At 36.6% G+C, this 14,993-nt stretch overlaps 2 protein-coding genes across 2 annotated transcripts; one reads left to right on the top strand and one right to left on the bottom strand.

The window, feature by feature from the left end:
- Window positions 1–530: 530 nt before the first annotated feature.
- LOC147865992 (uncharacterized) lies at window positions 531–6,334 on the top strand. Its single transcript, XM_087316352.1, has 7 exons — window positions 531–735; window positions 1,068–1,205; window positions 1,394–1,614; window positions 1,709–1,912; window positions 2,952–3,167; window positions 3,260–3,446; window positions 5,607–6,334. Exons 1-7 carry the CDS (start codon window positions 630–632, stop codon window positions 5,912–5,914), a joined length of 1,380 nt encoding a protein of 459 aa, XP_087172478.1. The 5' UTR covers window positions 531–629; the 3' UTR covers window positions 5,915–6,334.
- Window positions 6,335–8,439: 2,105 nt separating this feature from the next.
- Window positions 8,440–12,508, bottom strand: LOC147865991 (glyoxylase I 4-like). The gene is made up of 5 exons (XM_087316351.1): window positions 12,259–12,508; window positions 9,563–9,710; window positions 9,406–9,489; window positions 9,116–9,319; window positions 8,440–9,026 (listed from the first exon to the last, which is right to left on the bottom strand). Exons 1-5 carry the CDS (start codon window positions 12,331–12,333, stop codon window positions 8,914–8,916), a joined length of 624 nt encoding a protein of 207 aa, XP_087172477.1. The 5' UTR covers window positions 12,334–12,508; the 3' UTR covers window positions 8,440–8,913.
- Window positions 12,509–14,993: the final 2,485 nt, after the last annotated feature.

Here is a 14,993-nt window from a genome sequence, read left to right as displayed (position 1 = left end):
AAGATTGATAGAGGATGACGAAAATATGTGTTGCTCCGAAGACAGATTGACAGAGAAGAAGAGGATGATGATCATTTGCGAGCATGAGTCTCAGTTTGTGCGTGTGTGAGAGAGAAGAAGACCCCCCTCCTCACTTAGTAACAAATTGCAACAATACCCCTCCTTCACTTATCAACAAATTGCAGAAGTACCCCTCTTTCACTTATTAACAAATTTCAACAATACCCTTCCTTCACTTATTAAGAAATTGCAACAATACCCCTCCTTTACTTATTAAGAAATTGCAACAATACCCTTCCTTCACTTATTAAGAAATTGCAACAATACCCTTCCTTCACTTATTAAGAAATTGCAACAATACCCTTCCTTCACTTATTAAGAAATTGCAACAATACCCTTCCTTCACTTATTAAGAAATTGCAACAATACCCTTCCTTCACTTATTAAGAAATTGCAACAATACCCCTCCTCCTTCCCCTACCTTATATTTTTGGAAGGGTAGTTTTTTTTGTGAGTTAAACAAAACTTGGACACAAATACACAGAGAAACAGAGGAGAGAAACAGGGGAGGAGGATTTTATGTTTGTTTTTGTTACTTCTGTGGTCTGCTCCTGCTCATACACAGAGCCATGGAGCCGCTCGTTGCTCTCTCCTCCAGCAATCGCTTCTTCTCTGCCTCCTCCTCCTCCTCCTCCTTCTATTCCTCTCGTCTCTCCTCTCCAGTACACACCCAAGGTAAAATCACCTTCCTCCTCCCACACTGTTGTATTTGTTTCTGAAATACCTGGATGCAAATATGTAAAGAAACAGAGAATTCTAGTCTCTGCGTCCACACACAGTGTTCATTTCAAGAAATGAGCTACGAATACGATTGCAATGCTCGGCATGATAAGTAGCAAGAATAGTGGTGGAGGAAGAAAAATCTTCTTCTTCTTTTTTGTTCATATTGACAAAAGTAGTGTCTTTTCTTCTTAAGATTTCCATTCATGCATCTATTGAAGAGGGCATGTCCCGTGTTTTCATTTCTCCTTCTATTTTGCCTCCCTTTTGCTTTGTTGTGCTTGCAGGTGTATCGAACATTTGGAATGGCAGGAAAAACACAGGGATTCTGCGTGTGAGCAGACGAACTAGGTGTGGAATGGCTGCTGATGCTGAGGTCTCTGAAATCTCCCTCTCAGAAGGAAACCAAAATACGCCTTCTTCAGGCAAGCTTCGTTTCTAGATATAGAGTTTTTTAAAGTCGTTTTTTATTGTTTTTGGCAATGGACACACAACTAGAAGCTGGAGAAAAAAGGAGAAGAAGAAATTTAAGTTGGGATTAAGAACTGCTAATAAATAAATAAATGGGAAAGCCTTAGCTAAATATCTTATTTGAATGCCTCTTTTTAAGCAGATTTTTATTTAGTTAGAAGAGATGTAGAGAAGGCAGTGGAGCGTGTCAACGAGCTATTGAATTCAATTGAACTAGCTAAAGATGAAGCAAATTTAGCTGACCTTGAAAACCAAGCTGCAGAAAGTTCACTCTGGGATGATCCTTTAAAAGCACAAAAACTGTTGTCTACCTTAACTGTGGTTAAGGACAAAATCACCAAGCTTAGGGATCTTAAGGCTAAGGTTACAATCGTTTCTGTGTAGGAAATATCCTTTATATATACATATTTGTTTTATGTAACATGGCAAACGTTTATTGGTTTGAATGTATGTGCAGGCTGATGATGCACAGTTGATAATTGAATTGCTTGAAGAGATGGGTACAGAAGATTTAGGGTTAATTCAAGAAGCTTCTGATCTTTCTTCATTCATGAATAGGAGACTTGATCAGTTTGAGACAACAAAGCTTCTTTCTGGGCCTTATGATAAAGAAGGTGCTCGTGTTACAATATCTGCTGGAGCAGGAGGGACAGATGCGCAGGTCAATTTTAGTACTAAGTTGAAGTGTCATGTCAACTTGCATCTGGTCATTATGGTCATAATTGCTGATAAATATTGTACTTCTGCACTGCAAGGAGCTCATTGCTTTTTGTTTCAGATATCCTTGAGGTTTTGAGAACGGAAAGATATATCAGTTAATGTATTGTGTCCGGCTGTAATTCTAAGTTTGACTCACAGCTCTGGCATGATGCCTTTACTCATATTGAGATGAAGTTGAGTATTTGTCTGAACATCCTGAGTGCAATGGACAACTAATTTCTGGCATTCACACACATGAACATGCAATGGGCATGCTGAGATGAGGCAGAGGCTCTCATAATGTCCATTCAACCAATTGGCTTAGGATCGTTGATATGGAGGAGAGCACTCTTAGGTTACTATACGAGTATGTTGCCAAGATAGGGAGTCTCCTGCAACAAACACCTTCTTAGCTGATAGGAAGTTTTTAAGTCTTGTTTATTTTCTTTTGACCTTACCTTGCCAAGTTTGGGGAAGCTCTTGCAAGAAACACATTTATACCTCATAAGAAGTATTTAAACTTCTTTATTTTCTTTTTAACCTTACTTGTTCCTCGTCGCATCCATGGTATACCATTATTGTGAAAGGATCGAACACATCAAGATAACTTAGAATTCTTTTAATCTTACGTATTCCATGCAATGGCACATAATTTATCCACTATGAAAAACATCTATATATCTGAGCCTCTCCAAGTGAATTTAGGTAAATTAGTTAGAAGAAAAGAAAGACAAAAAACGAGAGAGAGGCTAGCTTAACATCCTGTGATTATTGGATCCATGAGAATGCACTATATGCTGATATATTAGCTTGCACTTGCAGCATCTCGCAATCATTTTAATGATCTTCCGAAAAAGCACTTTTTCACCAATAGAGAAAGCACTTTTTCAATTTGTAAATCTTCAATTAAACTATAACTTTTGCTTGAAGGTAATTGTTTCATGTCACAGAAGGTCTTCTCATTAATTTATTCCATGTTTTGTCTTGCCTATGCAGCACAGGATTGGGCTGAGATGCTTCTCCGCATGTATATGAGATGGGGAGATAAAGAGGGCTATAAGATAAGAGTAATGGAAAAGTCTCCTGGAGAAGAGGCTGGAATAAAATCTGCTACTGTGGAGTTCGATGGTTTATATGCATATGGTTACTTGTCAGGTGAAAAGGGGACTCATCGGTTAGTCAGACAGTCACCGTTCAATTCGAAGGGTCTTCGCCAGGTTTTATTTTCTCTATTTTCAATTTAAGATGGTTAAGTTTGAGAGTTTTCACTAGGATTCAAGTATCACATGGACTTTGATTGTGGATGCAGACGAGTTTTGCTGGAGTTGAGATCATGCCTCTTATTGAAGAGAGTGCCTTGGATGTGGAACTACCAGAAGAAGACATCGAAATATCGACTTCAAGAGCTGGAGGAAAAGGAGGACAAAATGTCAACAAAGTAGAGACAGCTGTCCGTATATTGCACATACCAACTGGCATTGCTGTACGGTGTACAGGTAAAGTACTAGTCTAAATATTTGCTTTATATCTGAAGCTACCTTTTATTTAACGTTTGAGAAAACATGAAAATAATTTTATTACAATATGAATTGTTTTCAGTTCTATTATTGCTATCACAAAACAAACAATTTTTAGTGATTAATTTATTGAACCAACATCCATTGGCAGCTTCTCCATTTGTGAAGATTGCTCAATCTCTCTTCACCTGATAAGAATTGGAGCACATTGCATATGAAACTGTACTAATGATTGAAAACTCTCACATGTGAATATAACTAGTACCAATCTATTTATCATTACCCATTCATATCAAATGCAAGACTATGGATACATCTAATGTCTCTAATACTGTGTATTCTGTAGTGGCGAGTCTAGATTCTGTCCCTGTTGTATTCTACTACATGACGTGCACATAGTTTACTGCATACCCATTGTTGTGGTTGGTATCCACATAAAATTGGCGAGACGAAAAGAGGAATTGAGATTCCAAATTGGCACATATAAGTAGCAACAAACATTTTTTGTGTTAAAAGGTCGAAAAACATATATATAGGTTATCAAATATAAACGTAAATTATCTAACATTTTAATACTTCATGAACCTTAAATTTTTCATTTGAATAGAACAGTAAGATATTAAACACATATACTTTCTACTATTAACCACCAAGTCAGAACTTACATCAAGGTCTAGTTGGCTTATGTGATTAGATCCACATCGATACAGTTGAAAATAAAATGATATTTCCTATATAGATAGAGACAGAAGTCAGAGTTTTCATCAGTCTTCCCATGGGAAACATCTATAACCCAGTTGATCATCACTATAATGATGTACCTTTTAATCTAGGTTTAGATGTCCATGAGTTGGAGCTATAGCTGCAGGGTCCTCTCTCCATACAACATCCCACCGCGCTCCTCTTTCAAGATCTCAGTAGGTCATGAATCTTATCAATATTGACATTCATAAGATTTGCATAATATTATCTTAGAAGTTGGAAATTGTTCTCTGTTCAAAACTCCTAAGGAAGCAAAAATTTTAGTCCAAATTCAGCTTCTTAGTGTTGGTAGGGAGCAATGGAATTGCAGGCAGAGAGCAAAAACTACATAAGCAAACAGAGGAAGCAGAAGAAGAATAGCGGCATTATGTTTTTGGGAACAATAGGGTTCTGTTCCACTTAGACTTTGAGATGGATATATATGAAAGTTTTTAGGGGTTCACACCTGTGCACAAAAAAAAGGCTTGATGGCTATCCCTTTATTCCCAACAATTGAAACTCAAACAACCATGCATTGCATTAGGGAGGGCTTGGGTGATTGGCTCCTGAGTCCTGACTAACGAATGATGAGAATAGTAATGCAATGTGGAATCTACTATAGTGTTATTTGATACCTGATTCATGTCTTATGTGGAACATTGTGTCCAGCCATCTGGGCCTCAATGACTGGAATGATTTTATTCCCAGTTCAGTGGGGTTTTCCCAAGTTGTGTATGTTCAATACCATCTGCTGAATATCAGTTTTGCTTTGATGTTTTTGATACTTGGGTTTATGCCGTAATTGGTGAAGATATGATGTTTCACTTTTTTACGCTGACCATGGTATACCATACTGTGCATTATATCCATCGCATGAAAGGTCTCTTGTTATTGTCAGCTCCTAATTGCAGTCTGCCAGTGTTGTCTAAAGAAGTGCCTGTTTGTCCTTTTATGCTACTGCATATCTACACATTCATCCCCTGGTATGACACCTGCAATCATGCAGTGTCTGATGTTTATAGATTGCTCCTGTGAACATGTGTTTGAGTGTTGTATCATGCAATACTCTTTACGTGAAGGAAAAGAAATAGAGTAGAGTGGAGATCCGACTTGTCATTTACCATGTCAGAAGTGTTATCTCCTCAATGAAGTATGAGAAAAATACAAAATCTCCCAAATCATTTCAACATTTTTTTTAGGGGTATAAAAACTTGATTGCATAAAAATTTCATTAGAAGCAACTTTTGTGAAAATGCTTGAACTTGGTAGCCTGTTTTCACCCATTAGATAGTTTGAGAATGTATGAACAATTTTCTTAGCGTGAACTGTGTAGCTTGTTGTTTATATATTTTCTTACATATTCTATATGATAATTTTCGAGGTTGACCATCCTTACAGAGCAGCGTAGTCAACTTGCCAATAAGAACCTGGCTCTTTCGTGGCTGAAAGCAAAACTTCTAGTAATTGCAGAAGAACAAAGAGCATCAGAAATCAAGCAGATTAGAGGAGATATTGTGAAAGCTGAATGGGGTCAGCAGATCCGGAACTATGTGTTCCATCCCTATAAGCTAGTCAAAGATTTACGAACCAATGTGGAGACTTCAGATATCATTTCGGTTATGGATGGTGAATTAGAACCATTTATTAAAGCTTATCTAAGGCACAGGCATTTGAAATCCGGTGATGAGTACAATCCTTCAGTTTAAAATGGAATGGTCTGAGCTAAGTGTAAATCTGAAGTAGATCAACAATGTATATTAGAGTAACCTTGGAAGATCAGAATGTTACCTTTTCCTTCCGAAATCATGCCAAGGCTCTCATTTGTCATCTTGTGCTTGCATCTTGTTCCTATTTGTGGAAATTTATTGTTCTCCTGTTAATGGATGCCATGATTATATTATCCAAAAGAAAATAAAACACTGGAGCAATTTTGCTCCATTAAATTGTGATGCAAGAAGCTATTTTTCTAGTTTGATGGTGCACTATTTGAAATTGTAATCTCTAGTTATCAAATTCTTCAAATCTTATCAAAGATATCAACTTTCGTAGCACAATTCGAGTAGGATTGCAATGGTATCCTATGTAAAATTTTGTCTGTTCAATGCAAAGAGCTATTTTTATAGTTTGATGTCATCATTTGAAACTGTAACCTCCGTTATTTTTCTGCTTCAAATTTGTAATATTAACCAGATCTTGCCAAAAATATTCACTTTTGTAGCACAATTGGAATACAATTGCAAATGCAATGTTAAAAGAATAATTACCTATTCTGAACAAATGAGGTTGAGTAAGATGTTACACAACTTAATGCAAAGAGCTATTTTTATAGTTTGATGTCATCATTTGAAACTGTAACCTCCAGTTATTTTTCTGCTTCAAATTTGTAATATTAACCAGATCTTGCCAAAAATATTCACTTTTGTAGCACAATTGGAATACAATTGCAAATGCAATGTTAAAAGAATAATTACCTATTCTGAACAAATGAGGTTGAGTAAGATGTTACACAACTTAATGCAAAGAGCTATTTTTATAGTTTGATGTCATCATTTGAAACTGTAACCTCCCGTTATTTTTCTGCTTCAAATTTGTAATATTAACCAGATCTTGCCAAAAATATTCACTTTTGTAGCACAATTGGAATACAATTGCAAATGCAATGTTAAAAGAATAATTACCTATTCTGAGCAAATGAGGTTGAGTAAGATGTTACACAACTTAATGCAAAGAGCTATTTTTATAGTTTGATGTCATCATTTGAAACTGTAACCTCCAGTTATTTTTCTGCTTCAAATTTGTAATATTAACCAGATCTTGCCAAAAATATTCACTTTTGTAGCACAATTGGAATACAATTGCAAATGCAATGTTAAAAGAATAATTACCTATTCTGAGCAAATGAGGTTGAGTAAGATGTTACACAACTTAATGCAAAGAGCTATTTTTATAGTTTGATGTCATCATTTGAAACTGTAACCTCCAGTTATTTTTCTGCTTCAAATTTGTAATATTAACCAGATCTTGCCAAAAATATTCACTTTTGTAGCACAATTGGAATACAATTGCAAATGCAATGTTAAAAGAATAATTACCTATTCTGAACAAATGAGGTTGAGTAAGATGTTACACAACTTAACTCATTTGTTTGTAGTTATCCTCATTTTGCATTATTTATTTGACAAGTGTGATTTGAACATCAGAAGGAATTTACCTATTCTTAGCTCTTACTCGTTTGTGTTTTTTAAGCACATTCTTAACATAAAGCTATATGACATGTAATATATCGCGAAGGTGTATGTTGAGTAAGATGTTATACAACTGAGCTAATATGTTTGTAGTTATCCTCATTTTACATTAATTCTTTGTCAAGTGTAAATTGAACATCAGAAGGAATTTACCTATTCTTAGCTCTTATTCAATTGTGTTTTTTAAGCACATATTCTTACACAAAGCTACATTGCATGTAATATCTGGCATAGGTGTGCGTAATGGTATTAGAAAGCATATATTTTGTGAAATAGTCAAGACTTAAGCAACTCTATTTTTATATCTGGTAAACATATTCCTATTTTTCAAAAATCAAAATAAAAGTTCAATAAATGGTAACTCCATCCAAAGTTTCATAGCAATTCAATTCAAATAATGGAGTTGATCTTTTGCTTAATCCATGATACCATCCCAAGATACTTCTATTGAAATATTCACCTAACATATTTATGGAAAACGTGTTACTTGAATCTAAAGCTTTATTATATAATGCGCCATTGCAAATTGCAATGCTACCACACATCCGAGCTACTCATTAAGTAAACAAAATGACAATAGCTCAAAACCATTTACTTCTCGTGGCTTTTCTCCACAAGCCATTGCATAAGCTAGGAAAGTCCAATCTTCCTTTGCACATTGTAAGTAAAGATGGCAACATATGCTTTACCTATTCTGATAATGCTAGGTGCTATAAGCAAATTTTTCACTAGTTTAAACTCTAAAGTTTTTGGCTTCTCAACTAGTTGTTTCTAAACTCACATATCTATACTCTCGTATATTCAACTTCCAACTACGTTTGTTAGATGTTCAGGTTTAATCCAAAAACCAAATGTGAAATTCTTTAAACTACCTTGAACAAAATCTGATATGAAATCATACAACAAATCATTCATCTCTTCTGTATCTAATCAGAAATATTATGTTCAATCAACAATCATCACATTCTGTAAAGAAAAGCTGACTGGTTGAAAATGTCCCATCATTTTAATTTTTAATAATGAAATTCTTTAAAGCTTTGAGGTACAATCAGATAAATACATTTGAATGGTTCATGAAGTAGCTGATCCAATGTTATGTAGACGTTCTTGACCAACTAATACCTCCCATAAGGAGAAGTTTAAATACTGCAGCTCCAGTTACGTGCTTCTATTTACATGAAATATCTGGTGGATAAATATACAAGGCTCTTGGAGCCATCTACAAATACCTGCTATACACTCATCATGTTCATCTGATAGGAGAACCTAGGTTGCTCCATGCTAATATGTGTGCAATGACAAGCTTAATGGGAACTGACACTCAATCAAGTGTTTCTTGATTGCTTGAATAATGGTACAGCTCCACACTATCATTCCTCTATGATGGTTGCATTTGAACACATAGTCATCAAGCTTGATCAGTGACACCACTGAGGTGCTTCCAGCTTGAATAGAAAATCTTACTTCTTCAGAGCATCATGCATGTATGATGGTTGACATTCCAATGCGTTACCGTCAGGATCACGTGTGAATATGACTGGCCTTCCTGACTTGCTCATTGTGTATGGTATCCCTGCTCTCAGCAGAACATGTAAATAAGTAAACACCTATAGATGTAGATAAATGAGCAGCAACATGTGGGACTGCCTCCACATAATTTACCTGCATTTTCCAAAACGGATTTCAATCGCATAGGATTCTTCACCGATACACAAATATGTCGATCTTCGCCTCCATGTACAGGTCGACCAGTCACGGGATCTGGGTTTGGAAGCTCCATTAAGTGAATCATTTGGTCACCAACCCACAACCAAGTGCCTCGATAACGTAGCCTGTCATTTGGCCTTGCATTGCATGTTTCCAAACCTAATTCATCAATTGCATATCAAAGTCTCTCAATAGAAAAAGAATATAGTAAATGTTTGGGAGCCATTAATTCAAATAGAGCATACCAAGTAAGCCACAATAAAACTCCAATGACCGCTCCAAGTTTTCACACAATATGCCCACATGATGGATACCTACGAACCCAATGTCTGCAATAAACAGAACTATTCTTAAATTCATCACAAAGTGGTGAACAATTGAGTATGAAAATGGCCAAGTTACCATCATCATCAGATTTGGTGCTCGATGCATTATTAGGGGAAGTGGTTACATTTGGTTGTGTAGTTGTGCATTGAATTCGTTTGACAGTTGTCTTGCTGCTACAATTCAGAGTTTTTCCATTGGAGAGATACCCAGAAAAAGGTTTTTTCTGCAATTCCAAAGATGTATGTCAAATTTCAATACAAAAGAGGCATCCGTCATTGTTGGAATTACAATTGTTTCCGAGAAAATGGGAATTCAAGAGTTCAGAGAATTATATCAATTCATATGGGTGATATTGTCTGTCCTTTCAAATGAGGGCATGAAATATATGCAGCATCCTCTAGCTGGCAACGACACATCTTTATGAATAACAGTTATTGGATGATCCATCATTACATTTAGCCTGAGTCAGATTTTCTTGTATTTTGTGCCTAAAAAGAATAGTAATTGATAATAATCACTTCCTTATGACATCTAACTTGCTAACTATATTCCTTCTTATTACACATGCTCGCTTGGATCTAATCAAACACAATCTCAAGAATCCAAACCCTAATATAAAGCCCATAGCAGCACAGTAATTGACCACTGAGTTTAAAATGTTTTTGTTCAGGAAAGTTTGTAACCATCACATGAAAAGAATCTGCACGATAAAGTGCACTATTTTTCTCAGTTAGGAAACCTCTCCTCCATCTTGAACTGTCCCATGGTGCAGATCTTTTGAATGCGAAATTTTAGTCTGCCCCCAAAACTAGCTAGTCATGCTTGGGTCTTTGTTACTAACAATAAAGTTTGGGAACCCATGATGTTTGAATATACTTGACATAAGAAAACGTAGCAAGTTGTTCAGTTTGTAATCTTCTTTATAACGGATATAAAATAGGCCTTCTTAGTGAAGTGACTAACATAGCCCATATTCCATCATGACCAGTTTGTGTATGTGCAAGATCAAATATACAATCCATAGTAAATATTTTCCCATGAATTATTAGGATTTGGCAATGGCTGAAGAAAACCTACTGTATTTTGCCAACCAGACTTTACTTTTGACATACTAAACATGCACAGACAAGAGCATTTGCATTTGCTTTTAAAGACGGTAAATAAAAATTGATTTAATTGCTTTCAGCATAGAATTAATTCCCATATGTCCCATGTATTGTGGGGCAAATAGCATGGTCTCTAAAATTACCTTATTCCTCACCTTCATCACACGTAAATGACCATGCATTAACATATTACCACGGTTCAAATTATAACGCTCATGCCTTTCACAGGAAAACATTTCTGATCATATACTTGGCTGAAGGATTGAGCTTTCATCACATATGGTTCATCATGATCCACTATAAAAATGTCAAAACTTGTGGCTTCTAGATAAAGCATCAGCCATTACATTTTCTTACATTCATCATGAATAACATAGTGAGACATAGAGAAGATGTTTGTTCATCTCTCATGTTCCCCATTAATATTCTTATGATCAGTTTGAATGATAACGTTGGCCTCAGTTAGTGCTTCCAAATGGAAAGAGCATGTATACAGCCAAGAACTCTTTTTCATTATTGCATAGTTTTCTATGCACTTGTGACAATCTACTCTCAGTAAGCAAGAATACGTATACCTTGCATTATTGCACATATACTGTTACCACATGCATAACATTGAACCAAAAATGCCTCAGATAAATGAGGCAATAGAAGTAATGGTTCAGTTATGGGTTGATGTTTGAACTACTCAAAAGGCCACCTTTTCCTCAATACCCCATTTAAATGCAATTTCAGCTGAAATAATCTCATAAATATCCTATAACAGGACCACAACTCCAGACATTTGCGTATATCATGATTAGACTTCAAATCTGACATATGGTGCACTGTCTGAACTTTAAATATCCCTAGAAAGTGGATTTAGGCAAATAGAATTCATTCTCCAGACCGTTGATGACAAATCTATGATTACCAACTTCCTGATACTCTATGTCCAGATGTTGGCTGATGTTCCTCTTCATAAGTGGAGAAGATCAGCACACTGTTGAAAAATATTCCCAGAAATGCTATTTGAGCTCTCAAAGTTCTATCCATCATTCTATTGAATGTTGTGGAGCATTTATTAGCCCAAATGGCATTAGTAGAAACTCATACAATCTAAAACTAGTTCTGGAAACTGTCTTATGCACATCTTCTGGCCTAGTACTTCCCAGGTCTGAGATCAATAACATGATCCTCATAGAAATTAAGAAATTCCAATCTATCTTTAACTACCAAAGATCATTTAGATTTGCTCATTTTACTATTTCCTTTAACACAGTGACCAAGTGCGATCACAGAATTTGTTCATTATAGACTTACGTAGGGACCTATCCCAATCAATTGTCTCTCCACTATGCATGCAATGTATGGCTTTCATCACAATTTATTTGAAAGTCACCATGTAAGTCAACTGTCTTGGTGTAATGAAAGTAATCAAAAGTCTTGACTATTTCGTTCGTGTATCAAATTAAGAAAGGAGAAGTGCATATCTACATGGAGAAATCCACCAAAAATCTGCAGATGGATATCACAAGGAGAAGTGATGAGGGGAAAACGGAGTTGAAAGTTCTCAGATGACCGTGGAAGTAATCATTAAAGACAAATAAAATTCCTATCTCTCTCTCATTGTTTCTCTGTGAGGAAATAATAGAATCTATATCTATATCTCTGTCTCTGTCTCACCTCGAGCTGTAGATTTCCAGCAAGGTCGAAACGGGGAAGAAACGCTGTTGCGGAGACAGACGAGAGCATTGCCATGAATCCTGTCGAGCAGAGCGAGCAGAGGCAGAACAGCAGACAGACAGCAGAAGCAGAAACAGAAACAGAAACAGAGGCAGAGGCAGAAGAAGATAAGATACTTTGGCTTAGCTTCCTCCTCCTCTGTTTTCTTTGATGCAAAAGGAAGGTCTCTTGAAGAGAGACCACATGAAACAATGGAGTCAAGACACCCAAAAATTGCCCAGGCCCACACCATTCTTCTTTGGATCTAGTAGAGTAATGGGCAGGTGCACACACACACACATCGGGTTTAGGTTTTGTATACCATGTGAGGTGAACCAACCCTAACTAGGTCTCGTTTGTGTATGCTCGGCTTGGCCTTTAATGGAGAAAGGATGGATGTTGGGCTTTCTAGTTACATGTGTTGTGGTCTTTATTGGAGGAAAAAAGATGGTTTTCTTGTGAACTAGGTCTCCTTGGCGTACACTATGCCCTTATTGGAGAAAGGATGGATGTTAGGGCACTCTAGCTACATGCCATGGTGTTTATTGGAGTAAAAAAGAAAGGTAGGCTAGACAGAACAATGTCCACAATGCATGGATTTTGTTCCTTTGTTACCGTTACCATTTCACAAACAAAAACTACCAAACCACTCATATTAATAATCGGATAAACTTTGAGTTCTTGTTTGCACTTTAAACCAATTCATTATAACCAACCACTCACAAACAAAGCTCCTTGCGAACAAGTTTTGCTAATTGCCAAACCATTTGAGAAAAGGTGAGCTTTTTCCTATCGTTATAGTTGTTTTAATACTGTAATTCCAGAGCTGGTGTGAGAGCCTATAGGTGTGCTTAGTTGAATAAACCAAAGTTTTGTACTTCAAGGCATATCGTTGTATCTAAATCTACTCATGCAGGAGGATGTAGGAGTCTCTCTCCATTATTTCCATTTGCTATTTTGTCTTGTGCTCAAGTGCTCTAAATGTACTTAGTAGTTATAGAAAATTTAAATTCTTGAAAGTTGGGGGACTAATATGAATGATTGAACAAGAGAGAGAGAGAGAGACATTGTTGCAAGGATCTTTGCCATTGAAAACAAATTTTGCTCCTTGGGTAGATTGGTGGTCACAAGATAATACGCGCTTGTTTACATGTCACTACAAATATATTGTATCATCATACAATGGCGTCATTATCTTGGCTATCTCCTAAAGCATCGAAGTTATGGAATGTACGTAAGTAAGATGCGAGGTGGTGAAAAATATTACAACGTGGTTGGCATTCCCATCTACCATTTTGTGCAAAGGTATTCATATGGAGAGACATGATTGGTGGGCTCCCATTTGGTTCGGCCTTAAAGAGATGAGGACTAGGGTCTGGCATATTTAGCCAATTATGACACATCCATGTCTCACACAAACACAAACCATATGTATAGATTCATCACAAAACCATTATGAATTATGATACAATCATGGATCATGTTATAATGGCAAAATTATTTGGTCCTTAAATGGAAACACAATGGTAAAACATTATGCCATTGCAAAAGGTTTATAATATTGTTTTTGAAGTAATATCAAAGGACATACATATATTGCAAGGATGAATGACTTTGGATATGTTGCCCCATGAGCGTCATTGGGAGACGCACAAAAGAAAAATACAACATGATAAAAGTCAACACAAATAATTTATAAGGGCCATATTTTGGAAGTCATGTGTTAAATTTTCTCTAAACATAGATTCTCTTCTAAAGTCGTGTTCTAATAGCATAATTATTATCACAATTTACGCTCAGTCTAATCTTGACTCTTCAATTAATTCAAAAATTCTATTATTTTATAAACAGCTCCAAAATCGGGCAATGGAGGTCGAAAATCATGTAGGGTTTCATCAGAAAATGCTTCACTAACGCCCAACACTCCGATTCTCCACCTCCATCTTGCCAAAGGATGATTATATTCATAAACATCTTCAATCCCCTTCACTATACTTTCATCGATATATTTGGTCTCATCGATTCCAAATGTAATCAACGTAAAGAAACAATTGAATCACTGATTTAAATTCCATACCCTTGGCAGATCCATATGGACAAGGAGGCTCCATCTTTTCATCATCATCAGAAGCTTCAGCCACCTCACCGCCTTATCCAAATGTATTGGGATTCTGATCAATTCAGAGAGGCATGTGAGAAGTCAACGGTAGCTCTAGATAGTTTGATGCCACTCTCAACTCCTCTGGAGCCTAGCAGTGATCATCATCATCATAACAATCATCACCATCATCGGCTCTGTCATCTGATCGAGGTGGCTGATGTTGAGAGCCTGTTCCTCATTGATAGGAAGAATGAATATCATGGCAGAATAGGATATTCTTCATACTGTGATGGACGCATGCAAGAAGAACGATTTTGGGGGAGCAGAGACATTATGCTCAATTTAGGAGGTGCCACTGCAGAACAGAATGGTGTACCTCAGGGATGCCGCCAATTTCCGTGGGGGAGCAGTCCATCTCCTGTTTAAACAAAATTCCATCACCCAAGAGGAGGAAAACGCTTGGCTGGAGGCCTTCTCTATGGCTGCAAATCATGATGCGGCCCCCAAAAGCCTGCTCATCCAGGGAAAAGCAATGACAGGAAGGCCCCTATTCAATACTTATGATCTTTTGAGTGCCCTCAAGAAAAGCAATGGC

The sequence above is a fragment of the Azolla caroliniana genome, unplaced genomic scaffold, assembly GCF_043228905.1.
Source record: "Azolla caroliniana isolate FFs.n. ecotype wild unplaced genomic scaffold, voAzoCaro1.0.p SCAF_3, whole genome shotgun sequence".
Lineage (NCBI taxonomy): Eukaryota > Viridiplantae > Streptophyta > Polypodiopsida > Salviniales > Salviniaceae > Azolla > Azolla caroliniana.
The sequence above is the reverse complement of the archived record's forward strand: the minus strand, read 5'-3'. Positions and strand labels throughout refer to the sequence as shown.

What these genes read in the sequence shown, in the direction of transcription:
- LOC147865991 (XM_087316351.1), bottom strand. Translation starts at nt 12,333, where the DNA reads ATGGCAATGCTCTCGTCTGTCTCCGCAACAGCGTTTCTTCCCCGTTTC. An exon ending in CACCAAATCTGATGATGATG is followed by an intron (nt 9,490 to 9,562) that starts GTAACTTGGCCA and finishes TGTTTATTGCAG; the next exon opens with ACATTGGGTTCGTAGGTATC. An exon ending in GTTTTATTGTGGCTTACTTG is followed by an intron (nt 9,320 to 9,405) that starts GTATGCTCTATT and finishes TTGATGAATTAG; the next exon opens with GTTTGGAAACATGCAATGCA.
- LOC147865992 (XM_087316352.1), top strand. Translation starts at nt 630, where the DNA reads ATGGAGCCGCTCGTTGCTCTCTCCTCCAGCAATCGCTTCTTCTCTGCC. An exon ending in CTCTCCAGTACACACCCAAG is followed by an intron (nt 736 to 1,067) that starts GTAAAATCACCT and finishes TTGTGCTTGCAG; the next exon opens with GTGTATCGAACATTTGGAAT. An exon ending in CCAAAATACGCCTTCTTCAG is followed by an intron (nt 1,206 to 1,393) that starts GCAAGCTTCGTT and finishes CTTTTTAAGCAG; the next exon opens with ATTTTTATTTAGTTAGAAGA.